The sequence below is a fragment of the Tenrec ecaudatus genome, chromosome 6 (assembly GCF_050624435.1).
Source record: "Tenrec ecaudatus isolate mTenEca1 chromosome 6, mTenEca1.hap1, whole genome shotgun sequence".
Lineage (NCBI taxonomy): Eukaryota > Metazoa > Chordata > Mammalia > Afrosoricida > Tenrecidae > Tenrec > Tenrec ecaudatus.
The window spans coordinates 82,955,129-82,971,470 of record NC_134535.1 but is presented as its reverse complement, the minus strand read 5'-3'; the positions used below and the strand labels follow the sequence as shown (position 1 = coordinate 82,971,470).

The 16,342-nt window shown below is 45.9% G+C and overlaps 1 protein-coding gene across 4 annotated transcripts in view; it reads right to left on the bottom strand.

Moving 5' to 3' along the window:
• Positions 1-3,296: 3,296 nt before the first annotated feature.
• Positions 3,297-16,342, bottom strand: part of SLC11A2 (solute carrier family 11 member 2) — a 45,219-nt gene continuing 32,173 nt past the window's right edge. For 3 of the 4 annotated variants that reach the window (XM_075551679.1, XM_075551682.1, XM_075551681.1), the window contains 3 exons: positions 15,039-15,192; positions 13,484-13,537; positions 3,297-5,297 (listed from right to left, as the gene is read on the bottom strand). In XM_075551679.1, the coding sequence (XP_075407794.1) occupies positions 5,220-5,297; positions 13,484-13,537; positions 15,039-15,192 (286 nt within the window). In that variant the 3' untranslated portion in view covers positions 3,297-5,219. Of the gene's footprint in view, positions 5,298-12,057; positions 13,538-15,038; positions 15,193-16,342 lie in introns of those variants that run through there. The other variant, XM_075551680.1, reaches the window with a different exon arrangement.

Sequence of the window (16,342 nt, the reverse complement as noted above, 5' to 3'; positions counted from 1 at the left end):
AATGCCAAGATGTCTGTACACTAGCTATTACCAGGCCACACTGTGCATTAGGTAGACTCCTCCCATCACCACTAGTGGTTCTTTTGAATGTTGTCATTGGTACCCATCAGGAAAGAGGTTCTTCAGGTGCTCCCAGAGTGTTGAGACACTGTCGTCTCTGGGAAACAGGCTGGGGGAGAGTGCAGCTGTTTAATTTCACAAGAGCAAAGGTTCTGGCAGCTACATCAAGTAATTTCAAGAAAGGCAGGGACACTGCGGCCAGCCGGCATGGACAAAGTCGTCCCTTCGTGTTGATTGTGCAAGGAAAAGTTGGCCTAAAGCAAAGGAAAAGATCCCGATTTCAACACACGGTCACCTGAAAGAATACATTAGCAGAAGTGTTTCTTAACAGCACCGGCAAGTTGGCGCCAGCATTTTCTAATCTCACAGAGGGAACCAAAACACAATTTTAATTGCTTGAAAAAAAAGCAATGCTTGGGGGGTGTCCGATGGAAAGGGACCCAGAATCGCCATATGCCCCCTCGTGGTGACATGGCAGGTTTTGAGCAGCTGGGTAGGGAACTGCACATGGAAGAACTGATCCAGGAAGATTCCCCCAGCACCAAGCCCCAGATGTAGAGGAAACAGAGCTCCGTAGAATGGGAGATCAAACTGGGGAGGGCAACTGAGAAGGACTTCAGCCCAAGGCGGATCTGTTTCTCAGGGACCCCTCACACTGACAGTGCCTGGAGCGCTGTCATTGGGGAAATGGATATCATCAGCACAGTCGCCTGTGCCCCAGGGGGTTGGTTGACAATGGTGCACTTTTTTTGTTATATGGGTTTTGTTTTACTGCCTTTAGTTTTTTGGGGTTTTTTTTTTTCTCTGTTTGTTGGTTTGATGGTTTATTTATCTGCTGGCTGGTTTGCTGCTACTGCCAATGTAGTGGGTCATATGGGGTTCAATTTTATCCTAAGACGGCTACCAAAGTAAACCTGTTGTGCATACCCCAGGGACAAGCAGGTGGATCTGGGGTTCCCACTTAACTCTAGCCCCAAGGCAAGAACAGTTCTGATAACATGGCCCTGCGCCATTCTGACCTCCACGAAACAATCACTGGGGATAAGGGCGCTACAGCAAAGTGTGGTGGAGAAAGCAGATGGTGCCGGCTATCCATCAGAATAGTGCCTGGGGTCTTAAAGGCTTGTATGCAAACAAGCAGCCATCGAAGTGAGGGGTCAAACTAATTCCACGTGTTGGAAGCACACCAGCTGGTGTGAGCCAAAGACAACTAGTACAAAAGTCAAATGTGATGAAGGGGAAAAGTGTCAGAGCTTAAATTGTGGACACCCTATTTGTGGAAGACTACGGAGGGTAGACTACGGAACCCAAAACCCATCTGCAGAGTATCTAGTCAGATTAAGCCACAGGCAGGTCCCCCTTAGCCACAGGCAAAGGTCTGGAACAGCAGCCTTACTATCAAACACAAGGCATTGGCATCCTGATTAGGTTGGATCAAACTTGATACTTGGCCAGTTGACTTCCCTCTAGAGCAGTGGTTCTCAACCTTCCTAATGCCGTGACCCTTTCATACAGTTCCTCATGTGGTGGTGACCACCCCCAACCATGAAATTATTTTCATTGCTACTTCATTGCTGTCATTTTGCTACTGTTATGAATTGGGTGTCCCCCCGTGAAAAGGTTGTTCGACCCACAGGTTGAGAATGGCTGCTTAGAACCAACCTGCATTTGTTCTAAGTACAAGGATCTCTTGCTTGATCCTGGCTGTTTGGATATTGATGGAGGGCTTTTCTTTCCTGATCATTGTGGCATCTTTACATTCATATGTACTTTTTCATCTTTCTATTGCTATTGTGTCCTTGCCACTTCATTTCACTTTTGTCCTTTTTCTGTTGGGTCTAGCAGTGCATGAAACACAGGAGTGGATGTATAAAGAACTGATGCAAGGGTTTGTAGGGGAGGCATGGTGGGTAGGGGGACAGATGGGGAAGCTGATGTGATTTCAGGAATAAACAATGAAGGCAGAGGGGGAGGGAGCTCTAGAACTGAATGTGATTACACAGCTCATTTTAAAGGTGATTTAGTCATGGGGTGGGGAAGAACAGGTTCAGAAATTGATTGTGGAATGACTGTAATTCTTCTTGACATGAGTGAACGATTGAATTGTAAGATGTGGATTATGTGCCAATAAAAGTGGGGGGGAAAGCAATGTCAAGTATTTCTAAAGGGTAGGAATATGTGGCCCACTGCCCCCAAGTAGATCCTAACTCATATCAAGTCTACAGGGCAGAGTAGAACTGCCCCTGTGGGTTTCTGAGGCTATAGATCTTTATGGGAACAGAAAGCCTCATCTTTCTCCCTGGTGACACCCCACGTGTACCCAACTTCTCCACCAGGGCTCCCAACTATTCCTGCAAACTCACAGGTTACGTTTAAATTAAGATGTAACATCACATCTGGGGAAGTTAGGATGCTCAGCGCCTTGGTAGAGAGGGAGGGTCTTTGTAAGACTATAAATAGATAATATGTAGGACTTGAATGTGCAAGATGCTGCTTGCTGGGCAAAGCTTCTGGGGCCTAATGCCATGTTTGAAGTTGAGAAGGCTATTCCATTGGCTAGTGTGACCCCCAGATGCCTCAGTTGCTAATGAGACGAATTCTTGTGCCCGTAGTGCTCCGAGCGCCTCTTATTAGGCCGCCAGGGTTAACGCAGGGTGCTGCTCAACGCCCAGTGATCCCATTGCTTTTCTGCTCTTCTAGGTTGACGCTGTCAGCGTTCCATTACAGAGGGACTCCCTAACGCAGTGGTTCTCAACCCGTGGGTCGCAACCCCTTAGGGGTCACATGACCCTTTCACAGGGGTTGCCTGATTCATAACAGTAGCAAAATGACAGTGATGAAGTAGCAATGAAAATAATTTCATGGTTGGGGGTCACCACCACATGAGGAACTGTATGAAAGGGTCGCGGCATGAGGAAGGTGGAGAACCACTGCCCTAATGCTAAGCCTCAAGAATTGAGTATAAGTATCTTATGGTGAGCTCAAGATTGACTATATGCTTAATGCCTGATATGGAAATCCAAGTTTATCAACCATAAATTAGAAAATGATTACGTACTCTGAGCCAAAAATTTTCCCGTCTCACGCTTGAGCCTATCACTCTCCTGTACTAGTTTGGGTGTGATTCCAGGTGTATTATCAAAATCGATGGCTGCAGGAGTCGTGTAACTTGAGAGGTCTGTTCCTAGAATGGAGAAGAAATCACCCGAGGGCTTAACCTTGGTTAAACCAATCGCTTCACTTTTATTGATAAGTAGCCCAAAAGGACATTTTTTACATTTTCTTTCTTTTACAAACCATTCTTGACATGATCAAGACATGAAATTGCCCATGGGGCAGGTGGGCAACAAATTGGTTCCTCTAGAGTTAGGCTTCTGAGTAAAAAGAAACCAAAGCACTGACACCCATTCTCAAGTCTCTCTGCTGAGGGAAGGACGACCACACCACAGATGCTCGCTCAGCCTCGACCAGAGCTCGCTTGGCAGGAGTCAGGCCTGAGTGAAGGGCTGTGGGCAGGGGCTTCACAGGCCCCTCGGGTAAAGAGGAGGGTGTTTTCAAGTATCACTTTAGAAAAGTGGCTGCCCTTAGAGGGCCGAGCCATTCTCATTACAAATGAAAACAGGCAATGTCTAAATTAAAAACACACCAAAAATCCCAAGCACCTTACAATGCACCCTGCAAAGGGCTGTTCTAAAATCGTGAGGAGTTCAGATGCTCGGTGTTGAGGCTGAAAGAGGAGCCATCTGCACAAAGGCTGCAGGTTCGCAGACCCCGTCTTTGGAGCGTGAAGGGATGGACCTGTGTGCCACCCTGCAGAAGGCACTGGTGGCTGCCTTTTTGCTTTAGGCCCGGGCACTGCCACACAGGAATATGGGCCGAGTATTGCCAAAGCTTCTGATTTTTCAATTGGATCATTATGAGAAAACTTTTCATTTTTGAATACTGAATTTTTTTTATGTAAAAACTTTAAAGGAAAATAATCTGTTTAGAGAGAAAGTTTCAGAAAGAATATATAAAACCTACATGTAGGCAAGCAGTTGTGGGTTTGTGACTTGTAGTCTTCCAACACCCAGTCCAGTTCTAACTTGGTCAGGCTAGCTTAAAGTGAAATGCTTCGCATCCCCTTGGGAGATTGCACAACAGAAATATTAGCCACCCCTGAAAATAAACTTTGGACCTAGAAGTAGAGTTTGGAGCGTTGATGGGGGAAATGGGTGCAAAAGACATGGCAGCAGGGCTGGCCAAGTGTTAGCAAGAAAACACTCTTCTTCCTTGTCTTTTTACCTTGGTGTTTTCAAAGGTAAACTTTAGATGTGTTCTTCTCTTTCAGGGCTAAAATTCAAATATTAAAATGCACTGAGTTGTAACATGAATGGTTAAAATAAGGCCTTTAGGTTAAAGGTCTTACTAGATATTAATTAAACCAGCCACTTTGGCCAATACCATCATGCTAGCTCTGCTCAATGCCCACGAAAGATTTCAAAAAAAGCTCCAAGAGAATAACATAGATAGCATCTCTTTTATTTAGCCCTGGTTGGTAATCAGGGTTACATTTGATTTGATTGCTTAACCAAGAGAACTGTTTTCTTTAGAAAAACGTGCTCGTATTCAGATACCAACGATGGCATCTGGGTGATGAAAATCGAGGTAACCTTGCCTAGCAAAGTAAAGCATCACATTGCAAGGCAGGCAGTTTGGGCAGCCCACCTAGAAAAAGAGCCTGTCTTTGTCCTTGTCATTCTGGTGACCCAAGCCAAACTATTTTTTTTTTCAGAAGTACAAAAGATTTATCGATTTTATATAGCCTCAAAAACTCCACCCAAACTGGTATGTGTGTTCAGGTTTACATAAATATATTAAGACCTAGATATCTAGGTGTATTCTTAATCCCAGCAGTCAAGACACAATCCATAGGGATGTGTGGCCACCACGGGTTAATCTTTTCACTCCGGCGGCTGTGCTGCGTAGCTGTTTTGTAAGGCAGGGAGATGGTTCTCTGACTCACACTTAGCCGCTTTGAATCACTTTCCAACAGGAAATCTTCACCTTTTGTTCAAAACACTTGAACAAAACTCACCTCTGACCTAACAAAGATATATAACAGGATATTTGGCACAAAGGGGCTTAAAGAACGGGTGCACAGTCTCTCGGGCTATCCGTCATCTAGACACAAGTGAGTCGGTATCCACGGTATTCAGGAGGTAGAGTTCAGGCTGAGCTGTCAATCCCAGGTGGAACTATGGGCAGAAATATGGAAAGTTAGACCAATTTCCAAGTGTTCAAGTATTTAAATTGCCATTTAAATACCTATCACCAGCCTCTTATCAATTCAACTCTTCCAGAGCTGCTATTTGATTTTTATTTCCAAAAAGAAATGATTTGCAGACCCACGAATGGTTTCTGATGTCCAAAATAACAGATAGAAGCTGAAATACTTATGGATTGATGTAGGGTCAGATGCCCTCAGCAAAATTAGCATTTTCAGTATTCTGAGACACTCTGGTGATCGTAAGAGCAAGCAGGCATGACATGCTTTTTGATCTGAGTGCTGTGTACATTGGCATTCTCCTGGGTGATGCAGTTAACGTGCTTGGTTACTGGCTTCCACCTCAAGGTGCTGCAGATCCAAAGCCTTGGTGATTGGCTTCTACGATACCAGTCCTATGGAGCAGTTCTGTTTCATGGGATCCCACGAGTTGGAATCCAATGGAAGGCAACTGGTTGGTCGAGAGGGGCTCTGGTGGCAGAGCGACGATGCGTTGGGCTGCTAATCCCAAGGTGGGCAGTTTGCAACCACCAGCCGCTCTTCAGGGAAAAGGTGAGGCTGTCCATTCCCATCGAGTAACTCTCAAACCCATAGAGCAGATCTACCCTGTCCCATAGGGTCACTGTGAGTTGGAAAGGACTCGATGGCAGTGAGCTGGGTTTGGGGTTGGTTTCAAGACGGGGAGATGCGCTATGAATGCCCAATATTTGTCAGTCTGAATCAGAATTACCTGGGCTGCTTTCAATAAACATTCCCAATCATATGTGTGGATTATGTCCCAACAGAACTTGCTAACAAGTCCCAAAACCCAGCCCTGGTTTGTGTTGGGACCTGTGGGTTTCCACTACTCTCCTCACCCCTCCCCCACCCCCAACACAGCGCCTGGCAGTCACTGAGCCTCGCTTTAACCCTGCTGCTCCTACTTCAGATGTTAGCGATGCTATTGCTCCACAGCTCAGGCAACCTGTCCGGTCACGAAGAATGCAGACTACACTCTGCAGGAAGGAACGAGTCCCAGTACAGAAGCCCCAGAGAATCTGAGTTCAAGCCCCACTTCCCATGACCTTGAAACAAATCATGTCGTTGGGCGCCCCCTTCTGCTTTATTTGTAACATGAGAACCAGAGATGGTGTATTGAAGATGTCAAGCACCCTAACTCGAGATCTCACTTGAACCCCACTAACTGCGCATCTGCAGCACACGGACCTCACGTAATCGTGGTGATTATGGAAGGGTACAGCCCAAGATAAAGTGCAAGAAACTCAACTACTTCTCAAGGAGCAGACTAGGAAGATACTGCCCTGCACGGGCCTTAGGGCGCGGCGGCAGCACCTCTTCGGACTTCAGCTTGTCTTCCAGCTTCAGTCTGTCTCGGGGGCCTTACCCCTTCGTCTTTAGTAAGCAATAGCAATCATTGCTCACTCACTGCACCTTTGTCCCAAGGGGGCTAAGTAGATGGACTCGCTCATTATGTACTAAGCAAAGGTCACACTCCTCCCAGCGTCCCCCCCCCTCGCCCCCCAGGAGCACTTAAAATGTCTTAGACACAACTCCTTCATTGGGGGCAGTTGTGCTGCTCTGAGACATTGCGAGATCCCAGGGCAAAAGGATCTGGGATTAGAAAACTAGAGTACTTTCAATGGCAGGTAGGTAAATAATGCAAATCACTACTTATTCTTAGCTATTACTGGCTAAGGCCAGAGAGAGCCCTGTCCTTCCTAGACTCCTATCAAAAGCATTTTTTTTTCAAGTGCGGGCCAAGCAAAATTAGTCCACCAGTTGACATCTGAGCTAACGTGCAACACCTATTCTGGCCCTAGCCAGACTATGTCAAGAAAATGCTCTCATGGGTTACTTCTGCCTGAAGTACTTCCTGCTCATAAACTGGCGCCTGACCCCAGCTGCCCCTAATGTGCTGCAATAGAGTGGTCTGGGGTTGGGAATGTGGGTTCTGGACTTAAGCTAAAGTTCAAATGCCAACTATCCACTTACTAGTGACGTGAACTTGGGCAACTTCTCTTCCCTCCTGGTCTTCAGCTGCCCCATCTAGAGACCTAACTCTCCCGGAAGGATTGCCTGAGATAACAAGCTTTCTGCACACAGTAATAAGCGCTAGTCGGTTTCACATTTGTAAGCTGAAGTGTAAAAAGTTGGCACATTTATAATCATTGGTCCTACCCAACAAAGGAGCAGAAGGCATCCCAGAGGCAGAACTACAAGGAAAGTCTCAACTCAGGGCCTTCAAATTGGCCTGCATCCTATTTCAGTTATGAGATTAACCTCAATAAAGGAGAGTTACTTGAGGAAGGGCAGTTCGGAGAACAAACTTCTCCCCATCAGATGCCTTCCAAGCCTTCCTTACAGTCCGGACACCTCTCCCGGAGCCCAGGAGAGGGACAAGTCCCAGCTGAGACTAGCCTGCCACGCTTGAGGGCCTTCTCACAATGTCACCACCTCCAACCCTCCCAGGTCTGCCAAAATGCGCATTCTTGTTCTGGCTAACCCAGTTTGGTCTCTTTTTAAATACTCTGACTTTTTTTTAAAATGGCAGTGTATTAAGAGTTATTTCTGTTGTGAAACAAGACTATATGGAGAAAACGTTCAGGTTATAGGAAAGTCGGTGTTTTTCTTCCTTAAGTTGCAACATGGTGATGTAACATTTAAGACTGTGTCTAGGTAATGTTCTGAGCTAGCTGAGCCCTGGTGGCACAAGGGTTAGGCAGCCAGATGCCAACTTGAGTTTGGTGGTTTGAACTTACCAGCCACTCCTCGGGAGAGAGGCCAGTTTGTTCCGTAAAGACGTACAGCCTTGGACGCAGCGTGGGTCAGTTCTACTACCTGACCTCCCGGACCGCTGTGGCAGGACAGGCTCACGGGCAGTAGGGAGACAGAAATGTCTCAGCGTCTCTATCCTTACTACCGAGGGATTACCAGCACTGTGCTTTACTGTGTCATTCCAGGGGGAGCTACGGTCTCAATGTGTCTGCATCCAAGTGATGGAGGCCCCACTGTATCATCAAAGTTGGAGAAAAATATCCAGGAAACCAAATTGGAAAAAGAACCTTTTTTAATTACAAACCGACTTTTCATGGTCACTAAAAAAGCTCCCTTGGAATCACCACTAGCAGGTTCTCTCTCCCTGTGCGTCCCCCCACCCCACCCCCAGCGTACCCCCACAGTGACTTCCTATCACATTGAAGAACAAGGGCCAACTTACACAAAGGACAACTTACGTCCTTCAATATCCCGTACAACTGGATGACTTCAGTGCTTGGTATTGATTGCACCCAGAATACCAGTTAAAGGTCACTTTCACTGTGTGAGGATCGTATGGAGTAAGGTATGGGAATGTTGGGTTGCTGTTGACAACACCGCAAAACATGCACCCAACGCAGGGGTTTCCACCTGTGTGTTTGGTGTTACTGATGGCGTTCTCCCAGTTGAGACCCCTCTCGGCCTCCTTTTCTGATTTGCTCTGCCCCGTTAGCATGCACTCTCTGCAGCCTGCCGTGGCTAGCTCACCTTTCACGTCCCTCTAGTCGGTTTGATTTCCACATGGGTAATTCTGAAAAATGAATCATTCTCAAGACTGTTCCTTTTAACTAGTTAAGCTAAACAACTGGTTGGTTTTATGATTAATTCAGAGGATATTTTTGGTTTAAAGTTTAAAGATTATCTCAGGGCAATCATTAGTGGGGGTCACCCCACCCACCCTCCATGGCAGGATCTAGGCAATGAGACTTTGAAGTTCTGTTCTATATTCCCCCCCGTTTTCACCAGCATCCCCCACCCCACCCGACTTCTTGATCAAGATCTCCCTGCCATCACTGGCCGGACGCTCAGTCTTGGCAGCTGGGCAACATCCAGTCCTTGGTCTCAGGATGAAGGAAGCAGTTGATCCAAGGCAACCAGCTACACTTCATCTCCTCCTCTAGTGCCTGCCTCTCCTTCATCCTCTCTTGTTCCAGGTGAAGGGGGCCCACCTGCAAGCTTGCAGGACACCAGGCACAACAAAACGAACCAGGAGGTAGCACAAAACAATGAAACGTACTATTGGGCTAATTAAATAGGATGTCCCATGAGGCCATGACCTTAAACCTCTAAACCAAGGAACATAAGTAACCCCTATAGCTACTTTTTATTGGGGGGGGGGGACATTGCTATAAATAGATCATACAGCCTTTGTCAATTCAACGTTTAGGGATGTAGAGCTTACTAATAGCAGTTACAATAATTAGCTGTGTAACCATATCCTTAATGTGAATTTTCTGCTAACCTCCCTCCTTCCCCCTTCTTACCCGTGGTGACCACCAATAGGCTGTGGTTCCTATCCATTTTTTTCCTTTTATATAAATGAGCTCATGTAATGAGTTATTTTGTAGCTGGTCTATTTCACTCAACATCATCCCTTCAAGATCCCTTTCTACTCTAGCATGTGTCAAGTGTTCATTTCCCAAACTGCCAGGGTCCACTGTGTGTATGTATGTACCAGATTTTCTTTTCCACCCACCTACTGGCTTCCACCTTTGGGTAGAATTGAGGCTGGTTCCACACTGGGCCATTGTGAACAGTGCTGCAATGCGCGTTGGTGTCCAAGCGTGTGCTTTCAAGTCTTTTGTGGATATGCCCGGGCGTGGGCTTGCTGGATCGGATGCTAGTTTCCCACAATGGCTGGATTTTGCATCTCACCAGCAACAAGTAAGGGTTCCAATTTCCCCGTATCTTTATCAATGTTATTTTGTTTTGATCTTGGCCAGCCTAAAAACCAAACTCCCTGCTAGCAAGTCCATCCTCACAGTGACCCATTTAAGGTTTGAGACTGTAAATCTTTAAAAGAACAATCTCTTCTTCCTCTTACAGAGAAGCTGGTGGGTTTAAACTCTCAGCCTTGCAACTAGCCACCAAATGCCTAACCTCCAGAGCCCCCAGAACGCGGTCCCAGGGAGAAATGGTCTTTTTTGTGGGCTTAATTTGCAGCTCTCTGATTCAAGTCTATTCAAATCCATTTTATGATTACGATGTCTCTATGTTGTCAGAATCCCATATACACTGCGATTAGTCAATGTTTGTCAGATACATATCTGAAGATCTGCCCAGTTGCTAGCTTGTCTTTTCACATTTGGTAACATCTTCCGGACAGGTTTTCCCATTGATTTATTTTGTCTTTTGCTGCTGATGCCTTCTTTGTGTTAACAATCCACTGCTAAAAGCTGGGCCTGAGAGTATTGTCCCTGCATTTTCTTCTAAGAATGTTAGTTTTAGCCCGCATATTTCGGCCCTTAATCCATTTTGAATTTCTTTTGGCATGTGAGGCATGGCTCCTGTTTCACTTCTCTGCACGTGAAAGTCAAAGTCACCCAACACCACTTACTGAACACTCTTCTTCCCCACTGAATGGACTTAGCACCGTCCATGTGTGGGTTTTCTTCTGGGCTTACTTCTCTCTCACTGGTCGGAGTGTGGACTGTTAGAGCAGCACCAGGCTGCTCGGATGACTGTGGCTGTGAAAGGCATTAAAATCAGGAGGTGAGTCTTCTTTGTTCTCATGCAACACTGGGTTAGCTCTGGGGCCTCTCTTGCCTTTCCACATAAAGTTGAGATTTGGTTTTTCTATCTCTGTAAAGGCTGTGAGAAATTTGATTGGGATTGTGTTGAATCTACAGATCTCTTTGGGTAGTACAATATAATCTTAACAATATGAAGTCTTCCGATCTAAGATCATGAAGTATCTTTCCCTTTGTTTAATTCTTACTTCATCTCTTTAAGCAGTTTGTAGTCCTCATTGTTTCAGTCCTTCCTGTCCTGTGTCATCGCTGAGATTTATTCTTGGGCATTTTGTTCTGATGCTATTGTCAGTGAAATCTCTTTCATATTTCTCACTACTGATGGCTACAAACCCAACTGGCTTTTGTTTGTCCACCTGATTCTGAACAACTTTGCTAAATTTCTCTATCAAGCTCCAGAAATTTCCTAGTGGACTTGGTTGTTTTTTTTTCTATACAAAGGGTCATATAGAAATAGAAAAGGCAAATTTTACTTCTTATCTGAAAATTTTTTATTTCTTTTTCTTGTCTTATGGCCTGGCTGAGACTACCAGTATAATACTGAATAGAAGTGGGTAAGAGCGGGCACCCTTATCTTGTTCAATTCAAGAAGAAAGTTCTCAGGTTTTCTCCACTAAGTCTAATGTTGACGGCTGGCTTTTCATAGATGCCTTAAATCATATTGAGGGATTCCTGTATGGGAGTGTCTTTTTGTAAACACTTTAAAAATAACACACACATAGCATTATGAAAATACACACATGGTATACTAATGAAGTATCACTTAATTTGGGAAAACTTTTCCATCCACACAAGACTTCAATATAACTTTTAAAACTTGTACTTGGGCATCTTGTACTTGGGCTCAGAAATGTGTGTGACTCTGAGCCTGACTAGATCCACCCAGGCTCAGAGCAAATGTAAATGTTACCCTATCATCTTTACAAAAAGTTATCCATTCGGTCTTCAATGACAGATGAGAACTCCAGATGTCAGATCTTGCAATCTTCAGAGAGTTCCCTGAGATGAAGTTGGGGGAGGAGGTACCAGGGGGAGATAGAAGGAGGAACAGAGGGGCTGCCATTGCTGGTAAACTTGTGCTATCATTCCTTGGGAGGCTAAGATAAAAGCATGACCACGGAGATAAGTTATTTGCCCTTGGTACCTAATGAAGATAAAGTCTGCACCTTTTGTTTATTTTAACTTTTTATTATGGTTTGGGTAAAATTCCAGTCGACCCTTCTGTGTGCAAACTATCAACTGTAATGCTTTGGGTGGGGCTCAGAGAACATCGTTCAACAAGTACATCAGAAGGACGTTTCAAACATGGGAAGTTTCTCAATGTGATCCCGAGGGTCTCACCAGTCAAGGGCTAACAAGACCTTGGATTATCTTCCCCACCAGACCAACGTGATTTTACTTGAAATAATCACAGTGTCTCAGGATCTACACACACAAGTCTCAGAAGTGGCTAAAATGAGAATTGCAGCTTCCTGCTGAAAACACACATTTTCTCTGACTCTAGAGCACCACCATCTGGTCTGTTAGTGAAAAACTGAAGAAAGTAGGTGAGATGGACTCGCTGAGAGAGAAAGCTCCCGGCTCCTGGAATGGTCTTGTGAGTCAGTCATCTTGGGCAAAAAGGATGGAGCTTCAGAAAACCTGGTTCTGCGGAGAGGCGGTCTTCATAAACAAAACAGGTGAGTCGTCTTCTCCTTTTGAGCCTTTCTCCCCATCAGTACGTGAATCCTACCATCTTCTGTTACCCGCCCCCCTTCTGGAGGAGGTTTTACAATTCTATGTGCCTGAGAGTAAACAGCATCAGAAAAAGTGCTACGCTAACATGAAGGTTATTAAAACCTGGACTCCTGGACTTCTGCTTTCACTGTCTGAGGGAAATCCTACAGCTAGGCTGGCTGTGTATCTATATCCTTTGTCTACCTTCCTTGTTCTTTCTCACCTCTGCCAACCTCCATTGAGAAATGTAAAGTGGAAAAAAGTTCAAAGAATCCTGAGGCTGATACAGGTAGGTTGCTTCACTTTCTACTTAATCTGGAATAGACTACCTCGGCTAAGGTTTCCTGCTCCGTAATTAAAATAGGCTGAAGGGTAGGTCTGCTCCAGTGGCCACAGTCCACCGTCAATACCCATACTACAGCCTGCGCTAGGAGAAGGTATTGCGTTTTCCATAGGGGCTGTTTTTTAACACGGAGACTGGTGAAGAGTCATGCAGAGCAGAGTCTCTCTCAAAAGGATAAAACAAGCTGGCACTTGAGCAGCTAATTCAGCGTTTAGTGTTGGAAGGTTAGCAGCAAATGTCAGCTTTCCAAAGATCCTACCTAATCCAGTTCTCAGGTGATGAGGAGAGAGAAAAAAAATCAGCTCCATCTTTCAGACTTGTATGCAACCATGTCTTTCTTTCCCAACAAGCAGCGGAGTCCTAAGAGGCCTCTGCAGCAGCACATACTTGTGGCTTTGTTCACAGAGTGAGCCATAGAAACACACTGGTCCTGATGGCTACCTGCGGCGGACAGACAACTGATCCCGGCACTGTTCATCATTTAGTATAGTCATTGGCCGCTTCTTCGGTCAGCAGGTTTTTAGAGATGCTTACCGTGTGCCCACAGTCCAGGAAGGACATGCCCAGTGCAATCAAACATTGCCACCCCTGAAAGAGAAAACACAGCCATCATTCATCCAGTCCCCTTGATGACCCACCCCCTTACCCACACGGACTGTTGCCACTGCACTGCTCGGAGGCGAACCCACCCACTTGAACATCCAGCTTGGCCGACTTCCTACCACAAGGATTGTGCAAGTCACTCTCTCAGCCCCAACCCCATTTCAAAGCATCACGGCCCTGGCTCTACGCACAAAGTGACTTCCGTCCTCTATCCCACATCCACCACCAGAGAGAGTGCTGACTGGTCCTATGCTGTCTGCAGTTTGTTCCCTTCGTCAGGAGTGGCGTGCCCGGACGTCATGAGTCCTTCAGCCAGCCCTGCCTCGTCCTTCCTCACTAGAGGTGCTCACGATCAGGGAGGCGATGGCTAACAAGTACAAGGGCAATGGTCTCTTGAGCTGGCTTGTGAGAATCCTACTATTTGGGGGACAAATGGCAGTAAGCTCACTCTAGAATCAGCCCTCACTGGGTCCTCAAGTCTTAGTGCTCACAGGTAGTCTGAGGACAAATTGGCACCTTCACGCCCATTTCTCAGGAATAAAGCATTTCTTTGCGTTCCGGAGTGAATTTTTAAAAGCATTCCTATCACGGACATATTCAGTTCGATGGTTTTCCTTGGAGTAAGTCTCTAGATCAAGGAGATCAGTATCATGTGAGCGTGCCTGAGGCTTACTGAGGAGAAAAGACGGGCAAAATCCATCTAAGGCAGATCCACTAACATGATCTGCTCGATGAGGTAGTTAATTTGTGGCTGGCTGGCACGGGAGCTGGGTAAGCATCCCAGAGCTTTGAGAGCAGGGCTCCAGCTGCAGCCTTAAGAGAGGAGGGTGCAGTCTCTCCAACGCAGACGGCGCAGGTTCTGCTATTCCTTGGGCCCGTCCTTGCGCGTTTGGGGACTTGCGCAGTACAGAGAGGTGGGTTTATTGTTCTTCCCATAGCTGTTTCATTAACACAGCCAAGGCGCTAGGGAATTTGGAAAACAGAAGAAACATATCCCTAATCTCACCTCCTGGTTACCATCTTTGCATAATTTTATTCATTAGACGTGACATTGTGACTTTTATAATAGCTTTGCATTCCTTTTCCCTGAGCTCTGTTTTTGTAGTCATCATTCACCATGGCTGCAGGAGAAACCAACGAGAGAAAACCACTCTTTCCTCCTGGGAGCTGGGCCACAAAGCCGCTGCTCTTAGCACTCTCCCCTTTCTCCATACTGCCTGCCTGCCTTCAGTTCTCGGGAAGGATTATGGAGACTGGAAACCAAAGGAAGTGACAGGCAAAACAAAACACAACAGACTTTAGAAACCAAGGTACAGTTCTGGCTCAGAGAAATACTGTTTCACATATAGTGGATCTGACTACTTCATATCATTTGCTTCGTAACTTGGGCAGTAGGCTTTTAGGCGCTGTTTTGGGCTCCTTCGTTTCTGTCAGCCCCCCTCCATCACCTGATCCTGTGACCTTACCCTCCCCACACGGGACTTACCAAGTAGAATACAAAGCTCAGATAGGCCACACTGACCATAGCGGCCACCACATACAAGGCTATGTGCCCCAGTCCCTCGACGTAAATAATGACAAAGTACATGTTGATGGAACAGATGATAAGGACCAAGATGCCGCCTGCAATCCTCCAGCCTCTGTAAAGGAATCAGGACCGTTAGAGAAGCGGGAGTCCCACCTGGCCACATGAAGGATGAAGCACTGTCGTGTGAGGTGAGCGAGACAGAGAAGTACAAGGCGTTTCAAAATGAACCCACACTGGTTCTCCATATACCAGGCTACGTTAAAAAGCCAGTTAGATAATGACAGGAAGAGGAAATTTTTTTCATTAATAAAATACTTTAGATCTGTAGCTGAAAGGATCCAGGGGGCTGCAGAAGCAGATACCTACACTTTATCCCAGGTTATGGGCTATAGCACAACCGTTTTCCATTACCAGGGAGACACAGAGTGATTTTTTTCCCCCCTGAAAAGGGAGCGGTTGGTTAAATAAGTTTGGGAATCTGTGCTTTAAACATACATAGAAGGCATTAACTTTATGCCTATGGGTTAAGATTCCCCAAGAAATTTGGTCTTTGTCTTTGATGCCTATTAGAAAACCTCTAGTTTCCTCAGTACTCCTAACACATCTCAAAATCATCTGAAAGATGATGCTAATATGATTCTTGAGTGGGAGCTGGTCAGGACACATATCAACCTCATGATCACCTGGCAATATTGACCACGCTCTGGGCGAGGGACAGGCCACATAATAAGACCCTTTAATAAACACTCTGGGAACAGATGCTCCATGGTCTCCTTGGTTGGTGAAAGACTGACACACAATGGCGGTTACAGCAGGTCCCTTTTTTGGGGACACAGAAGCTCTGAATCAGGAATGCTCTCTGACCTTGCTCTGTGCACCTCTTCTTTTTTGTGCTAATGCTGACTAGTGTTCCTACAATACACCTGTAGTTATAGCACTTTCTATGGCATTAATGCTGATACTGTTTACTGTCAGCTAATAACCACAAGGTCAGGAGTTCAAAACTACCAGCCACTCCACGGGAGAAACACAGGGCTCTCTACTTCCATAAAGATGGACAATCTCGGAAACTCACGGGCCAGTTCTACCCTGTCCTATAGGTCACTATGAGTTGGTACAAACTCAATGACAATGAGTTTATAACATTTTCTGTGGGTAGTTCTAGCGTTTCAAGCCCGAGGGAGTGGTAAAAGCACAGGTCACGAGTGAGGGAGTCCTGAGGACCCTCCAGTTTATAGCCGACAGGTGAAGTCCCGGTCCGG